The sequence below is a fragment of the Arvicola amphibius genome, chromosome 13, assembly GCF_903992535.2.
Source record: "Arvicola amphibius chromosome 13, mArvAmp1.2, whole genome shotgun sequence".
Classification (NCBI taxonomy): Eukaryota; Metazoa; Chordata; class Mammalia; order Rodentia; family Cricetidae; genus Arvicola; species Arvicola amphibius.
The window spans coordinates 2947485-2964394 of record NC_052059.1 but is presented as its reverse complement, the minus strand read 5'-3'; the positions used below and the strand labels follow the sequence as shown (position 1 = coordinate 2964394).

General features: G+C 50.9%; 1 protein-coding gene across 3 annotated transcripts in view; it reads right to left on the bottom strand.

Moving 5' to 3' along the window:
• The window catches only part of Stk24 (serine/threonine kinase 24), a 91223-nt gene extending 77671 nt beyond the window's left edge, over positions 1-13552 (bottom strand). For all 3 annotated transcript variants that reach the window (XM_038310315.1, XM_038310314.1, XM_038310316.1), the window contains exon 1: positions 13204-13552. Coding sequence is in view for 1 of the 3 variants with exons in the window: in XM_038310316.1 (XP_038166244.1) it covers positions 13204-13245 (42 nt within the window). In the remaining 2 variants the exon portion in view is untranslated. The remainder of the gene's footprint in view (positions 1-13203) is intronic.
• Between the last annotated feature and the right edge of the window lie 3358 nt (positions 13553-16910).

Genomic DNA, 16910 nt, shown 5'->3' with positions numbered 1-16910 from the left:
TGAGCTCAGGCCAGGAGAAACTCCAGCTCAATAAGCAAACTAGAGGGTACTGAGGAACAACATACACACGCACACACGCATGCAAGGAGGGGGGTCCTGCGGGCACAACACATGCTCTGTTTGGTGTTAAACATGAACTTCAAGAGAAGTGTCGGGGCTGGAGAAATGGCTCAGTGGTTAAGAGCATTGCCTGCTCTTCCAAAGGTCCTGAGTTCAATTCCCAGCAACCACATGGTTGCTCACAACTATCTGTAATCAGGTCTGGTGCCCTGTTCTGGTCTTCAGGCAGAGAGAATATTGTATACATAATAAATAAATAAATATATTTTTTAAAAAAAGAGAAGTGTCAATGCTGATGGCAGAGAAAAGTGCCTGCGAGCCACTCTCCCGGGCATCACCACAAGGCAGAACAGAGGTGGCTACAAGGTCAGGGATCTGGCGTGTGCAGCTGTGTAATCTGGAGCCACCAGCTGAGAGGCACAGCCATGGACTCAAAGGGACAGATCCAAACTCAGGAAGCCAAAGGCTGGTGTATGGGGAGACTGAGTTGACCCAACAGAGAGGTAACTGCAAAACAGCCCAGGAGAAGCCGGGTTATCCCAGATCTTGAAGAACCAGAAAGTAGCTTCAGTGGAAATCACATGAAAGTCTACACGAGGTGCCGGGATAAGCTATCCAGACAATTTCCAAACAACGTGCTCCTTAAAAAGAAGTTTCCAGGGTCAAAAGACATGAACACATTGCAGCAGCCCGCAGTTTGGAAGCACACGCTACAAGAGGAAAGGGCCAAGCTGTGCAGCTTAAAGGTATCTTTGCCCCAAATCTACAACAGAGGTTCCAAAGTCAGTCTTCCCAAATAAAATGCAAGCCTCGGCTTGCAGGCACTGATCTTAACTCAGCGGCCAGGTGCTCTGGCTCTGGCTCTTTGAGACCTGGTTGTCCTGTGACACACAGGCTGGCCTGGAACTGCACAGATCACACACAAACAGGAGCCACACGTGCTGCTTTCCCAGTGTGACTGTGACTCCAAGCAGGCACACAACAGCGGGGCGGCAACACACCTGGGACCTGCCCAGACCTGCCCAGACCTGCAACCCCACCTCAGACCTCAGAATCAAAGGGTGGGGAGAGAGCAGCCCAGCAACCTCCACCAAGGCTTCTTCCCTGTGGGCAACAACTCACTCTGGACAATACCTGACAGGCAGTGCAGGGAGCCAGCTTTGGAGGGCCCATTGCATTGCTCTCCACCTTCCTAATGCTGTGACCCTTTAATACAGTTCCTCATGTTGTGGGACCCCACCCCCCACCAACAACCATAAAATTATATTCACTGCTACTTCATAAGTGTTCATTCATTCATTGCTACTGTTATGAATCATAATGTAAATATCAGTTTTCCAATGGTCTAAGGTGACCCCCTGTGAAAGTTATTCAATGCCCTCAAAAAGGGTTGAGACCTACAGGGCTCAGCAGAAAGGAGATGAGGGGCCTAGGGACCACACCCTCAATCCATAATTCCAAGAAACTAACTTGGAGCTCGACTCCTAACCAGGAAGAACAAAGCAACTGTCTGAGGGCCTGAAGATCCTCTAGTCAGCCTGGGCACTCACTCCCTCATAGCTGGAGAGCAGCAGCAGAGACCAAGCTCCATGCTATCCCTTGCACTGTTACAGGAAGGCTGGACACCCTGGGCAGGCTCCCCTCATCAGCAGTCAGGCAAACAGTTCACAAGAACAACTACTACCACCAAATTTGCATCAGCCCAGACAGAAGACCACCAACCATGGCGAGTGGCGGCCCCATCACTCTAACTGGGGAAGACGTTCTATCAAAAGTAATGAAAACAATGACCACATATGAAACTCCTCCTCCTCTTTAAAAGTATACGCATATTGAGGCTAGGGTGTGGCTCTGATGCACAATGTTCCCTACAAGGCCCTGGGTCCCCATCACTAAAACTCTAAAAATATAAGTATATACATATTGAAAAAAGAGCCCTGCACACTATGGGTTCCCAGCTGCACTGGGCTGGGAAGCACAGCAAGAGGAATCCAATGCCTGGAAGAGGAACACAACACGGGACCCAAAGCCAGGCTCTCCTCACAGCAGAGCCAGGGAGTCCTCCATCCTAGAGCCTGCTGAATGGTGCCACCAGCCTTCCCGCTGCAGCCCTGCTGACCACCCCAGGGCTCACCCAGTACTGCACTCAAGGAGATCAGACCCCTCCTACAAGGCTTCTACAAAGGCAGCACACATTGAAGACTAATATTTCCAAATTGATATATGCACCGCAAGGTTAATGCTAGGTCTCGGAGAAGCCACAGTGTCACTCAGTACCTGTGGCTCCGCCCAGCACTTCTAACCACACCCCTACCCTACACCTCTCCACCCCACAGGCTGAGCTTCCCTTCCCCTCCCCAGCTCAGGATTCCTACATAACTCAGCCATTTGTGCAAAGCTCCCTCTCTCCATCCCCACCCCCATGGCCAGGTTCAGTGTGGACCCTTCAACGACATCCTCATTATTATCCAGCCAAAGGCAAGACTTGTCTGTTCCACCTGCCCAGGCCAGGAGTCTGCTCCTGCTAGGGAGCGCAGAGAGCGCTGAACCTGTCCTAATACCGTAAGGGACACTGCAGACCAGTCATTTACAGGACAAGCCAACTTCTCATAGCCCAGGATGGCAAGTCCAAGGGCCAGGGACCACAATGCAATAATGGGGACATGCCAGCCCAGGAGTCTCCTCCCCACAGATCCACCCCATCCTAATGGCTGTACTATGATCTTGTCAAGCCCTGCTCCCCAGAAGCTACATCCTAACCATGAAAATGTGCATCTGAGACCAAGTTTCCAGCTCGTGAAAGACAGGAGAAGACGAGTAGGAGCTCAGTGGGAAAAGCACTGACCCCAACAACCAGAAACTGGCGGCGGGGGCTTCTCAGAGGCACCCCATTCGGTGGGCAGACATCAATCTCTGTCCATTTGACCTGGAGGCATGATCACCTAAGAGCACATCCTGGTGTATCTGAGGGAGTCTGCATAGAAGTTTAACTGAAGGCCGGCCCACACGGAACCTCCTGGCACCATCAGGGCCCAGAACTGATTAGAAACCGGAAGGAAAAAGCCAGCTCAACACCAACATCCCTTTGCTTCCTGTCTGGAGACACAAGGTGGCCAGCTGGTTCTCACCCCACACCAGCTTCCAGTCCATGATGGGCGCCCTCCTCAAGTATAAACCCTTCCTTCCTTACACTGCTTCTGTCAATAACTGTGTCCTAGTCTCTCCACAGAGACTCCCCAGAGATATCTCCAGAGACTCCCCCACAGAGATATCTCCACAAAGACATCCCCACAGAGATATCTCTGCAGAGACTCCCCACAGAGGTGCCTTGAGTCAGTGACCCAGCAAGGTAAGTCTGACAAAGAAGTCATCAAACAGCTCAAAGGCCCCTCCCTCCCAGACCTCCAGGAACAACTGTAGACACTGTATCTATCTCTGTACCCCAGGCAGCTCCACTAAGGTGAAGATGGTGGGGCTCCCAGCAGAGGGAGAGAGAGGTGAGTGGGGGAAAAGAACAGGCCGAAGGTTCAGAAGGCTTCCTCGAAAAGGTAACAACTTTAGAAGACCATTCCCACCGGTCTTGTCCAGCAGGAGTGAGTGACCAAAAACACTAGAGTCAGCTCCCCACAGCCAGTGTGATGCAGCACTCAGATGAAGGTGAGAAGATGTGAGTTCAAGGACAGCCTGGGCAACATTTCCAACTTTAAGGATACAAAGTGAGACCCTATAGGGGGAAGGGGAGGGAGGAAGAGAAAAATAAAGGAAAAAAGTAGACATTTGGAAAGAATTATGCTCATGACATAAAACATACTTCAAACAAAAAGGAAAATCAACTGTGATGAGGAACACTGAGAATCACAAAAGCTCTCAGAGTCTAGGAAAACAGGAAAACACAGCCCAATTTACAGAATGGGGAAACAGCTCACCAACCCCACATCTGACAGAGGACTGCTCTCCAAATATATAAAAAAAACTCAAGAAGCTAGACATCAAAATACCAACAATCCAATTTAAAAATGGGGTACAGACCTAAACAAAGAACTCTCAACAGAAGAATCTCAAATGGCCAAAAGACATTTAAGAAATTGCTCAACATCCTTAGTCATCAGGGAAATGCAAATCAAAACAACTCTGAGATTCCATCTTATACCTATCAGAGCGGCTAAGATCAAATACACTGATGACAGTTTATGCTGGAGAGTATATGGGGTAAGGGAAACACTCCTTCATTGCTGGTGAGAGTACAAATTTGTACAGTCACTTGAAGTCAGTATGGCGATTTCTCAGAAAATTGGGACTCAATCTACCTCAGGACCCAACATTAGTACGATGCTCAACCATACCACAAGGACACTTGCTCAACTATGTTCATAGCATTATTATTCATAATAGCCAGAACCTGGAAACAACCTAGATGCCCCTCAACCAAAGACTAGATAAAGACAATGTGATACATTTACACAATGGAGAAATGGAGTATCACTCAGGTGTAAAAAATAATGACATCATGACATTTGCAGGCAAATGGAACTAGAAAAAACAAAAATCATCCTGAGTGAGGTAACCCAGATCCAGAAAGACAAATACGGGATGTACTCACTCATGAGTGGATATTAGATGTAAAGCAAAGGAAAACCAGACTACAATCCACAGCCCCAGAGGTAAGGCAACAAGGAGGACCCTAGAGGGTGCATGGATCTCTCCCTGGGAAGGTGAAACAGATGAGATCCTGGGTAAACTAGGAGCATGGGAGGGGGTGGACGGCAGAGGGGAGGAGATGGGGATGAAAACATGAGGGAATAGAAAGGTGGAGTTGGGGAGAGACAGAGAAGGAGAGCAATGAAAGAGATATCTTGATAGAGGAAACCATTACTGGGTTAGGGAAAAACCTGGTGCTAGGGAAATTCCCAGGGATCCACAAGGATGACCCCAGCTGACACTCAGCAATGGTGGAGAGGATGCCTGAACCGACCTTCCCCTGTAATCAGACTGGTGACCACCCTAATTGTCAACACAGAACCTCATCCAGTAACTGGTGGAAGCAGATGCAGAGATCCACAGCTGAGCACTGGGCGGAGCTCCTGGAGTCCAAAGAGAGGGAGGAGGGACCGTATGAGCAAGTGGGGGGGGTCAAGATCATGACTGGGTGAGGAAACACAGAGACAGCTGACCCAAGCTCGTGGGAGCTCGCTACTCTAGACTGACAGCTGTAGAGCCGCCATGGGACCACACTAGGCCCCTGCAGACAGGGGACAGTCGTGTAACTTGGTCTATTTGAGAGACCCTGACAATGGAACCAGAATCTATCCCTGGTGCTTGAGCCGGCTTTTTGGAGCCCATTCCCTATGGTGGGATGGATGCCTTGCTCAGCCTTGATGCAGGGGGAAAGGACATGATCCTGTCTCAACTTGATGTGCCAGGCTTTGTTGACTCCCCATGGGAGGGAGGGGAGGAGTGGGAGTAGGGGGATGGAGGGGGAACTGTGGTTGGTATGTAAAACAAATAATAAAAGAAAGGAAGAAAGGAAAAGAAAAGAAAAGAAAAGAAAAGAAAAGAAAAGAAAAGAAAAGGAAGCAGGCGCAGAAATGCTCACTGGGAGACTTGAAAAGTTGAAACAATAGCCCAGAAAGTCAGTGACAAAGACAAGGGACAGAAAATAGCTTTAACAGGGTAAGATCACAGGTAAGGACCAGATGAGAAGGCACAGCATCCAAATGGTGGTTTCAAAAAGGGAGGAAAAAAAAACACTCATCACAAGACATCAGCTGCCTCACTAAAGGCCTCCTGAGTACCTGCAAAAAATAAATAAATAAAAATTTAAAAAGACAACACTCACACCAAGACATAGCTGTGCCCCTTCACAACACAAAGAAACTGTTCCTGACTCAAGGGCAGGAGGGCTTGTGTGGGTGGAACCAGTCCTGGTGCACACTGCACTCCAACAGAGCACAGCTAGAACGCAGCAGACTTCAAATTCCCTAGAGGAGGCCCGCAGGACACTGGCATACATGCCTGTATCACCAGGCTCAGAAGAGTGGGCTGGAGGTCAGCCTGGGCTACAGATCATCATCCTGTCTCAAAACAAAAAAAATAACTACAAGGAGATATAACTCAGTAGCTAAGTGTTTGTCTAGAACACGAGACCTTGTCTCATTCGTTGGGACTGAAAACAAAATTCTGCAAGAAAACCAACAACTTCACACCACGCCACACCACCAACGACAGGTAAACACAAAGAGCTCACACCCTAATTCACTAGGGGAACGCACGCTGCCACTATGCCCACCACCCCACCCAAGGGTGCCAGCAAAGACAGGGTATACAAAACAGGTGTCCACCAGGAGACAACAGCGAAGGAACCTAGGGAACCCGGCCAAGAGACCAGAGGGGAGCAGTGGACCAAGCTGGAGGGCCCCAGCCCAGCAGAGGAGCTCAGGATACCTGGTGAGGAAGAGCTGGAGAAACCCCGAGGCAGCACTCGCCACTGCGGCCCAGGCTGTGGGCTGCATAGGCTCTGCTGGCAGAGCTGACCAAGGTCACGACAGGAGCTCTGCCAGGATGGAGGTGCTGTGATGAGAGGGTGACAGACCCAGACCTAAATCCTCATCTGCGGAATCCTGGGTCCAGGGAGCACTCCTAGAACTATCAACAAGCAGCAACTGAGTCCACACCATCCAAGGAATGATGGCACAGGTCAGCACAGGGATCAGAGGGAGGCCTTCGGGGAGTAAGAACTGGCAGCAGGGGACGGGCAAATGTCATCCTTCCCAGCAAAACTCTGTGCATCCAATATATGTTTTCAATAAAGACTAAGTAAAACCTAAGTAACTGAAAACAAAAAAGGCACGGAGCCCCACCAGACCTTCAAACCTCATAGTCTAAAATTCCTCTGTACAAACAGGAAGAGACGTAAACTACCAGGATAAACCCTAGCTATACTTTGGTAAGCGTTTGCATAAAACTTACCGTGTCCTGCCACTCACTAAGACACCCAGGTAGTGTTCAACGCTAGTTTCTTTTGCTGACCATAAGCCTTGAGAAAACATGGGGGAAAGTCTCCGAATCCATCACACGCCTTTAGGCCTCTGCAGAGGCTCCGGTATACTCTGCAGCAAGCTAGGCCACATCTTGATTTTCCCAGAGAAAGTCTTATACTCCAGTCCAGGCTGGCCTGGAAATGACCGTGCAGCCAGGACTTGAACTCACAGCACACCTCTCGCCTAGCTTTCCAAACGCTACAACAGTAGGCATGAGCCAATGCCCAGTTCCAAGAGCAATTTAGGATTGGGCACAGCCCCCTACCGGTCGGATGTTCTTATCCGAAGCCATTTGACACCAAGACACGTTGGTAGATTCCACTGTAAAAATCAGTTATGAGAGTGGCTATGGCCACCGGACGCCAGGCCAGCGCCGGCGTCCCCAGCAGGAGTAACGCATGCAGGTCTACTTCCCGCACACACTCCAGCCACAGGGTTCCATTAGTGGTAATCACCCCAGCTAAGGCAGCACAGAAAGCATTAGCAGGGAGGCCGGGTGGGGCCCACTTCCTGCAGGTACCCGTTTCCAAGCAGGCAAGTCTGAATCACGAGGAAAATCACCCAAATAAAGTTGTGTGGCAAGAGACCAGACTCCTGGACCACGGCCTGGAGGGTGTGCCCCATAAACCACAGGAAGACGGAACAGGCTCACCCTTACTAGCTGCTCACACTGCATCTGGCCATGGACCAACACAGAACTCCACCAGACCAGAGAGGCAGCTCCGCTCCATGGTGGGCACAGCAGCGCTGGGGACAAAACGCACCCAAATCAGGACACCGGGAGGCCGCCATGCCCAGAAACACCACTTTCAGAGACATCAGGTCTTCAATCTTGAAGGTAACTGGGTGCCTGTATCTATCACTGTCAATCACTTTCCCTGAGTCAGGGGTGGTAACAGCACCTGGGAGACTGGGAGAGGTAGGCAGCTCCTAGCTGGAGGCCCCCTTGTTCAGGACAGCAGGGATACACAGAGAAACCCTGACTCAAAAGAAAAAAAAGTGCATTCCCTGGTCTGGGACTAGAACCAAAAGCTATTAATGTTTAAAAACATGAAGATGGGTCCACCATGCCTGACACCGAGTTCATCCTGTATCTCGCAAACGGTAGGAAGAACTGACTCCAGAAACTGTGTCTCTGACCTCCACACAAGTCACAGCATGAGGACATGCACATCCGTACACACACAGAACTGTTTTAAGTCTCGGAGCTGGAGGGATGGGTCAGCAGTAATGAGCACTAACACACACAGGGAACTGCTCACAACTGCCTGTTAACTCCAGCTCCAGGGATCCGAGGATATAACCACAGAGCAAACACATGGTGCACATGCAATCAGACATATGCACATAAAATAAATATTAAAAAATAATTTACAACCTTGCCCATTCCCTACAGGGAGGTAGGGAGGACATTTCAGGGATGGGAATAGTATGTGGCTCAGTGGGATAGCACTAGACAGACAAAGGGGTCAAGCAAAACAATTTCTTAGCGATGAGGGAACGTTAAGACTGAACATGGGTACAGAAAGATTGGGTCAAGCTCCAGCCAAGCACTGTATAAGCTGGTAAGTAATCCAAGCAATGGGGAGGGAAGCAGGAGGCTGAGTTCAAGGCAAACCTGGACAACATGAAGAACTTGTCTTGGGGAGAAAAAGACCTAAGTAACAGGAAGATGTATGTACCTGACTTTCCTCAGTTTTTCTGTGATCACACAAGGCAAAATGTGTGACAGAAGTCACCAAGGTCTGTGAGAATCCTACAGGGCATCGGTTAGCGGTTCAGGAACACCACAGTTCCCACCGCCCCTACTCTGGGCATCCTCACACCGGGCACACACCCAGAACCCACTCTCCCCATCACCTACGCCTGAGAACACGGACAACACAAAGAACTCCGGGCCTCAGCTCCAGGCCCCTGGACACCCTGCCTCTGCATTCGGGAAGCCCATGCTAAAGTGTGTGCCTGGTCTCCTGGGCCCCAGTCACCGGAACCTTCTTGGGGCTTATCCTTGCAAGGGTTGCTGACCATCTGAGGCCAGGGACCTGCATATCTGGAGCCCTTGTATGGTTGGTTCCCTGTGACTCATCGACAGGAGGCCAGAAGGTGCTAAACCTCCTTCTGTGTGCAGCCTCACCCATGAAGCTCTTGGAACCTAGGCCTCTCCACTTGACTGAAGTCTACTGAGACACCCAACCCACCCCCAGGTGCAGTTCCAAGCAGGGCAACAAGAGCAAGTATCTCCAGGAGAGCAGTTGGGGAAAAGGCGAGAGCACAGCCCTGTAAAATACGCCACACGAGGGGATGGGGAGGCCAGAGCCAGAATTAACTGCAATGCTCTTCATGTCTTATGTCCCAGACTTCCAACGTGCTAGTGAACACCCTTGCTGGCCACCCAGTGCACAGGTCTCCTCACAGCAGGGCTGGCTGTCCAGGAGCTCCAGAAGGGGCACAGGACAACACCAGCAAGTAGAACCTAAGACTCTTTAACCAGCCCTTTAGATCATCTATACTTGCAAACACAGGGTCTCTTAACTCAAAACCTCAAGCATGCTGACTTCACACCAGCCCTCTTGTACACGTCACTTCCCCAGTTCAGTACATTTTAAACTTGGGGTCATGAACCTGTAGACTGTGCAAACCAGCTTTTTCTTAACACGCTAGATTGTATGTTAACACAAGGAGTAGGATCTGAAGCTTTAGCTTCCAGCCTCTCTCTTACAAGGGTCACAGCCCAGGAAAGCCTTAAAAGTGCTACAGAATTCCATACAGTACTGCAGAAACGGACCCCTGCCAAGTCTGGTTCTCAGTACCCTTCACACGCCTAGGGCACATTACATACATACAAATTTTATTTTTTGAGACAGGGTTTCTCTGTGTAGCCCTGGCTGTTCTGGAACTCACCCTGTAGACCAGCATAGCCTCAAACTCACAGGGATCTACCTGAGTGCTGGGATTAAAGGCGTGTGCCACCATCCCCACTCCCACTCCACCCCACCCCCGGCACAAAATATCTTTTACCAAAGAATTTTATAAGCAAAAAGCTAATTTTTTTTGCACCATAATTTAATGCAAACTCCAGCATGAAGTGGGTGCTCCCACCTCCAGCTTAGGTTCACTGGAACTCAAACGCATAAAGGGATGCTCGCTACAATGACGGCAGGAGTACTTACAGCCACAACTCAACTGTCACACTCAACTTGTAATCTAATTATCCTCCACTACAAAACCAAGAAAATCCCCTAAAGTTTCATCAAAACAGTCAGGTTGGGGCTGGAGAGATGGCTCAGTGCTCATGAGCACTGGCTGCTCTTTCAGAGGACCCAGGTTCAATTCCCAGCACCCCACATAGCAGTATATAACTGTCTGTAACTCCAATTCCAGGGGATCTGATGCCCTCACATAGACACACATGCAGGCAAAAAAAAAAAAAAAGCCAATGCAAGTAAACAAACAAAAAACCGGCCAGGTGTGCCACTGTCTACCCCATCATCAAGGACAATGGAAGAACTGTCAATCACGGCTACTGACTGAACAAACCACTCATCCAGTATCTCTCCTTTCTTCAGCAAATACAACCTAAAATAAAATGATGTGTAACAGTTGCCAAAGGAACAATAAGGCGGAGCATGGGGAATGGGTGCTGTCTTGAGGACAATGAAGAGCCACCCACTGATACACTACTTTACCTTGGCCCATTCAACTCCTACCTCATGATTCACAAAGCTATAAAAAGGCAGAGATAATGTCTTCCTTCATCTGTAATAATCAACAGATGTAAAATGATTAGCAGGCCATAAAAAAAGTCCTTATACTAAAGCACTCCTGAATTCAGGTTAATTTTCTTAACATTCTTCCTTGAGCTGTCTGAACCTGCTCTGCGGCCTTGCCAAACTTGTTTGATCAAGGGTCTCACTCAGAGCCTCGGCTAGCTTGGAACTCAGTAAGTAAACAAGGCCCGCCTTCAACTGACAAGAGTCACCTGCCTGTGCCTTCTGAGGGTTGGGATTATAGACAGCCAATGCTGCACCCAGTTTGACAAAGAATTTAACCCGTCTCCTAAGTCCTAGCCCAGAGGTGAGATCGCGGTTCCTCATAAGAACCATCGCAATGGGGGTGCCTATTTCTCCCCAGTTTTATACTGACTAGAGTCAAGGCCAGGTGTGCCTTTAATGTAATCCTCCAAAGAGCTCCTAGAAAGGCCGCAGCTGCTGACTCCAGGCTGCAAACAAACGTGCTAGTTTGACTTTGGGGGGGGAGGGGAGGGGAAGGAATGCTCTTTCTCCAATAGGACGCCAAAAATTTATCATGTGGTTCGAAGTTGTATACAAGGGCAGGAATGACTGTAGAAAGCCACTTTCCCTCCTCTATGGAACCAAAACAGACCAAAAAAAAAAATTAATCTACTGAAAAAAGTTATTATCTTTATACTGAAAAACAACAAACAAGATCACTTAGAAAATATGTGAGGAGGTAAAGTTATTGACATTTTTCTTCTCCTAGGATGAAGAATTTGGGCCCATTCTTTAAAAACAAAAGGGAGGGAGCCGGCTTCGCAGCACTGTGCCAGGATTAAGCATCTTTTCAAACACTTTCTTTTACAAAGGCTGGGGTTAGTGGGCGCCAATGGTGGGTCCCCATTAAGACACTGTAGTTGCCAGGAAAAGAAGAGACTGAAGAAACGGTTAATGTCCCAAGAGGTCCTGGCTCTACTGGTAAGAAAGTGTTTCTCATTCAGTCCACCCTCATCTCTTGCCTCTAAATTCAAACCAAAGCAAAGCTGTAGGAGGCCACAACTGACTTTTAACTAATGACCGTCACATAAGGTTTTTACAAGCACAAGGTGAGGCTCCGTGAACATCTTTCCAGTCGCTCTTAACTCCAACTTTATTATCCCTAAAAAAAATAAAATAAAATGACTAGGGTTCTAGTGGTCACTAAAGTGCTGACTTTGTTTCTATTTTTCTAGAGTTCAAACCTGGTCAATGAAATCCAGTTTTCTTCTCAAGGTATGAATAAAAAAATTTTTTTAAAAAGGAGGGAGGATAAGTAATAACCTCAGAAGAGGCGGGCAGAAGCAGTAAGGGCCGAGGCCTGGGACACTGCAACTCAATCCTGAACCAGAGAAAACGCGCCTGTTGCATCTATAAAACGATAATCGTCAATATTCGGGGTTTTAGCAAGTCTTCCGTTGACTCGCTTGGGAAAGCAAAACTTTGACTGGTCCCGCGGTCTTAGTCGCAAACATTCTGTCAGCATTTGTGCGCTTACAAACTTCACAAGTTAAGAACAGACTAGTGATTGTTTTTCAAAGAACTGAAAACAGTCCTCAATGACCGGGGGGGGGGGGGGAATGCCCGTGCATTCATGTAAATTTGAAATTCAACTCCCTCACTGCACCCCCCCCCACATCCCTTCCACAGTAAAGTCACGGGGCAGGCAAAGAAGACACAAAGTATGGGTTGGGACAAGCCGGGGAGCAAACGGGTCTCAAGAGTGAGAAGTTCAGGCGCGGAGTCCTGGCACCCGGGGGGCGAACGGGGGCTCTGCACACCAGGGCACACGCGGAGGTGCGGATTCCGCCTCCCTGCTTCGCAGCCTCGCACTTTTCCGCACCAGAACTACAGGCTCCCTAGCGAGGTTACACCTTCCTGCACCCCGCCCTGCGGCCCGCCCGGCCTGGGAGCAGCCGGGGCGTGCTCCCCGCCCTGCACTCGGGGCTCCAGTCTGGGGGAGAAGGAGTCCGGGGAGGGAGACTCTTGGGGACCTCGGAGTCGCGCTGTCCCCGTCCCAGGCCCACACAGGGCCCGGGCACCCAAGCGGGGCCTCCAAGGACACTAGTTCACACTCCTGCCCCGGATGGGCCGTCGGCCTGCGCGTCGGAGTTGGGGAGCGCAAAGCTTCCTCCTGCACTCCGCCTCGGCCCCAGGCCGCGGACCCCACGACCCCTCCACGTGCACATACCGGGGAGCCCCACCGCCCGAGCCTCTGGCGAAGATCCCGGGGGAAACGGGCCCGCCGCGTGGGGGGGGGGAGGAGTAGGCGGCCGTGTTGACACCGTCAAGTTGCCAGCTTCCGCCCCGGCCGCAGCCCGGCCGCCCCAGCCTACCTGCATGCCCGGAAGGCCCGACTGCACCGGGGAGTGGGCCATGGCGCTCAGCGCCGCCACTTCCTGGCCCGGGACGCGCAGAGCCGCGCAGCGAGCAGGCCCGGGGCCGCGCGCAGCCCTCGGGTGGCGGGGCGGGCTCTGGAGCCCGAGGCCACCGTACCCGGGGGACGGTCTCAACGGAGGCTGGCGAGCCGCGTCCCCATACACGGAGCCCCGGGTGGGCGGCGAGGGGCGCGCGCGGGGGTGGAGGGGGAGCCTCGCGCGACTGCGGCTGCTTCTCCCGGGGCTCCCGCCGCTGCTCCGCCGCGCTGCTCGGGTAGAGGCGGGCGGCCTGGGCCCGCGAACGCTGGCCGCCTGGAGCCGAGTGGGCGCGCACAGCCCGCCGCGCCCCGCCCCGGCCCGGCCCCCGCGCCCGCCCCCGCGGCCCGGCCGGGGACCCCGCCCCGCGCTTCCGGGAGGGGGAGGGGGAGAGGAGGAGCCGCCGGGCGCCCTAGGCCGCAGTCGCGTCTCCCTGCGGGCGGCCGGGCGGGGATCCACGGGGGCTCCGCGGGTCGCGCGCGGGGCAGTGCGCGCTGGGGGTGGTCTTCGGGACCCAGAAGCGGGTGGGCCTCGCTCGCGGAGTGGAGGAGCGGAGAGCACTGCCCCCTCCTGCTCTTCCCTCTGCACCCGCCCAGGCCCTCCAGAGGCCGGAGTCTGCACTCGGGGCGTCCCCGGAGTGGCCTAGCCAGGGGCCTGTTCCCAAAGACCCGGGCGGATGCGTCTCTATCTGGGCGAAGTTTCCAGCCAGACCGAGAAGGAAACCCCAAGGGTAGATAGAGAGGGTTGGTGTTCGGTGTCTTGGCTACTGAACTCAGCCTCGCCTGGGCCGCCGGGTGTGGAAACTTAGCCGGACGGAGGAAGGGCTGCTCCCCGCACTCCCCTCCACCCCTGCCATCTCTTAGCTGCGTACAAGAAGGGGAAAGTGGGGTGCGGAGGGGTGACGGAGGAAGAGTAGACAATAGAAGGAAACCGCGTCTAGACTCTAACCCAGCCCTCCCCTCGCTTCACTGCTCCTAAAGCCGCCAGGCCCACTCTGGGCACCAGTCCTGCCCTCCTTCTACCCTGCCTCTTCTGCAGCCAACAAGGAAGGATGGACTGAGTCCCTGCGCCTCCAGGAAGTACTTTATTTACTAGTGGCAAATAGGAAGTGGCCGAAGAGTCTTTCAGAATCGCTGCATCTCACAGTCTAGGAGCCCTCAGGCCTCCTTCAGGAATGGCCATTCTGCACCATGTTAGGCATGCAAAATGAGTTCCCAAGGGTCAGAAATAGGAGGCGCGTAAATCCGCAACTGAGGTGGGGGAAGAGATTATTGTCTGAGGTGTCCTTGTATTCCAACGTGTTCCAAGAGCACAGGCTCCCTCGGGGCCCTGCATCAGGAGAGAATGTCAACCAGATTCTGTTTGGAAACCTGGGCAACTGCCTAAGCATCCTCCAGTACACTTCCAAAAGTCTTGATGATGGATGACGCCGGGTCACCTGAGAAGCTTTGCTACCTTTCAAGAGTGAACTAAAAAGCATTGGAAGTATGAACCCGGATGCCCAAGAGTTTATGTGTTACAAAACAGTCCGAACCTAAAAACAAAACAAAAAAGCACATAAAGAATATGGGGGGCAGGGTGTAGGGCCTGCCTAGAGTAACTTGAAGGAAATACAGGAGAGTCTCTGCTAAGAGACTTCAGCCTTGGGGAAAGTACCTTGTGACGTGTTTCAAGGGTGTAGTGAGTAGTTCGCGCCTTTAATCCCAACATTTGGGAGGCAGAGGCAGGCAGAGCTCTGAGTTCAAAGACAACCTGGGTCTACAGCGTACCAAGACAGCCAGGGCTAGTCAGATTTCATTAGGTTACACGTTTCGTAATTGTGGTGGCTGAATGATAGTGTCCCCTATAGGCTCGTCTGTTCCTACACTTGATCCCCAGGTGGTGGGTACTGTTAGGGGAGATATAGGTGGCTCAGCCTTGCTGAAGGAAGTAGTCATTGGCAGTGGGCTTTCATGTGTCAGAGCCTGGTGCCCTTCCCAAATGTGAGCTCTCAACTTCCTGCTCTCAGCTGCCACACTTGACAGAGTCCCTCTGGAACAACAAGCCCCAAAAGACACTTTCTTATAAAAGTTGCCTAAGTCATGGTGTCTTGTCACAGCAACGAAACCGTAACTAATACAATAATATAGATATTTTCCTTACATATTGTCAGGAAAAATACAGGACACAGAAAAATATGTACATAACCCAAAACCCCAGCACTGGGAGGTAGAAATAGGGAATCAGGAGTCCAAGGCTAATCTCTCCAACATACAGAGCTACAGACCAGCCTGGGCTATGTGAGACCAGAAATAATAAATAGGTAAATAAAAAAATAAAAAGGTAATATTTACACACATGCATACACAGAGAGAAAGAGAGAGAGAAGCCCAATTTTGCTATATACTAAGATTTAGCAATGATTTTCCTTGTACTTGAAGATGATTTCTTCAGTCACTGCTAACCCCAGCTTATGAAGACATCGTACTAAAATAAATGCATGCCAAGGGTCAGCACAGTCAGGCCTTACAGCATGGCGGTGATGGGAAGAAGGGAGACAGTCGGAACGCTAGAGAGCCTGTAGAGAACTTAGAAATGCCTTTGCTGGGCTGAGTTTCAGCAGAGAAGCCACAAGAGACTGAGGAAGCAGTGTGACATAATTTACAGAACATAATCAGCGTCCCTTTTTGTACCCCACCACGGGTGAACTTGTCACTCACAATGGGATCTGACTGACCTGGGCACAGTGACGGGTGTTCAATGGCTGTGACTCCCTCACTGGCTGAGCTTCACTTCTCAGGCCTCGTCGTACTACTGAGTACCACGTTCCCCTGAGTACCACATTCCTGGAAAGAGAAGCAGTCAGTCATGTGGGAGTTGCCGGTTCGCAAACAACCTTTGCAGGTGTTACTCAGTGTCTGCAGGGCAGTGGATGGCTCCTTCCCTTCTTTGCTCAGAGCAGAGAAGGTTGACAAGACCCGCACACAGAATCAGATCCTGCCCAATGGCGAATTGCTTGCGTATATTCATTAATTCATTCACTCACTCACACCTGTTGTGAATGAGAACTACCTGTCAAGCCTGCAGTCCAGGGCTGGGCATGCAAACCCTGGACCCTGGGCACTTCCCTGATGCCCTGGGAACCGAGTCTCCCAGTTCCTAACTTTGGAAGTATACAATACCATAACTCGGTTATAATAGCTGCCTTTGCAGCTAAGTGGGGGAGCCATCATCATCTCTGCCTCCTATCATTTTCTCTGCACCTCCATACATAATTATGACAGATTGTACACTTCCCTAATTCCAAAAAGAAACTGTGAGGGGCTCCATAAAGATTATGCATGGCTCTGGTCTCCATGGAGATACTAATACATCAAATTATTTTAATCCCTTTCTTTGCCTTTCATGTTCACTTAAAGACATGAACTGAGCAATGAATTGTGCTCTTGACACATATTCTGGGCTACACAGAACACTTCCACATGCCTACATGGAGCCTTTTCCACATAAGGGGCTTCCCCGTTTATCAGTCTCCCCTAAACCAATTCTAGTCTCTGCCAAGCTTGAAGAACAAGGCATAAAACAGGAATTCAACAATAACTCTTGACTTTCTGAGTCGAAGATAAACACCCCAAACTCCCCTTTATAGA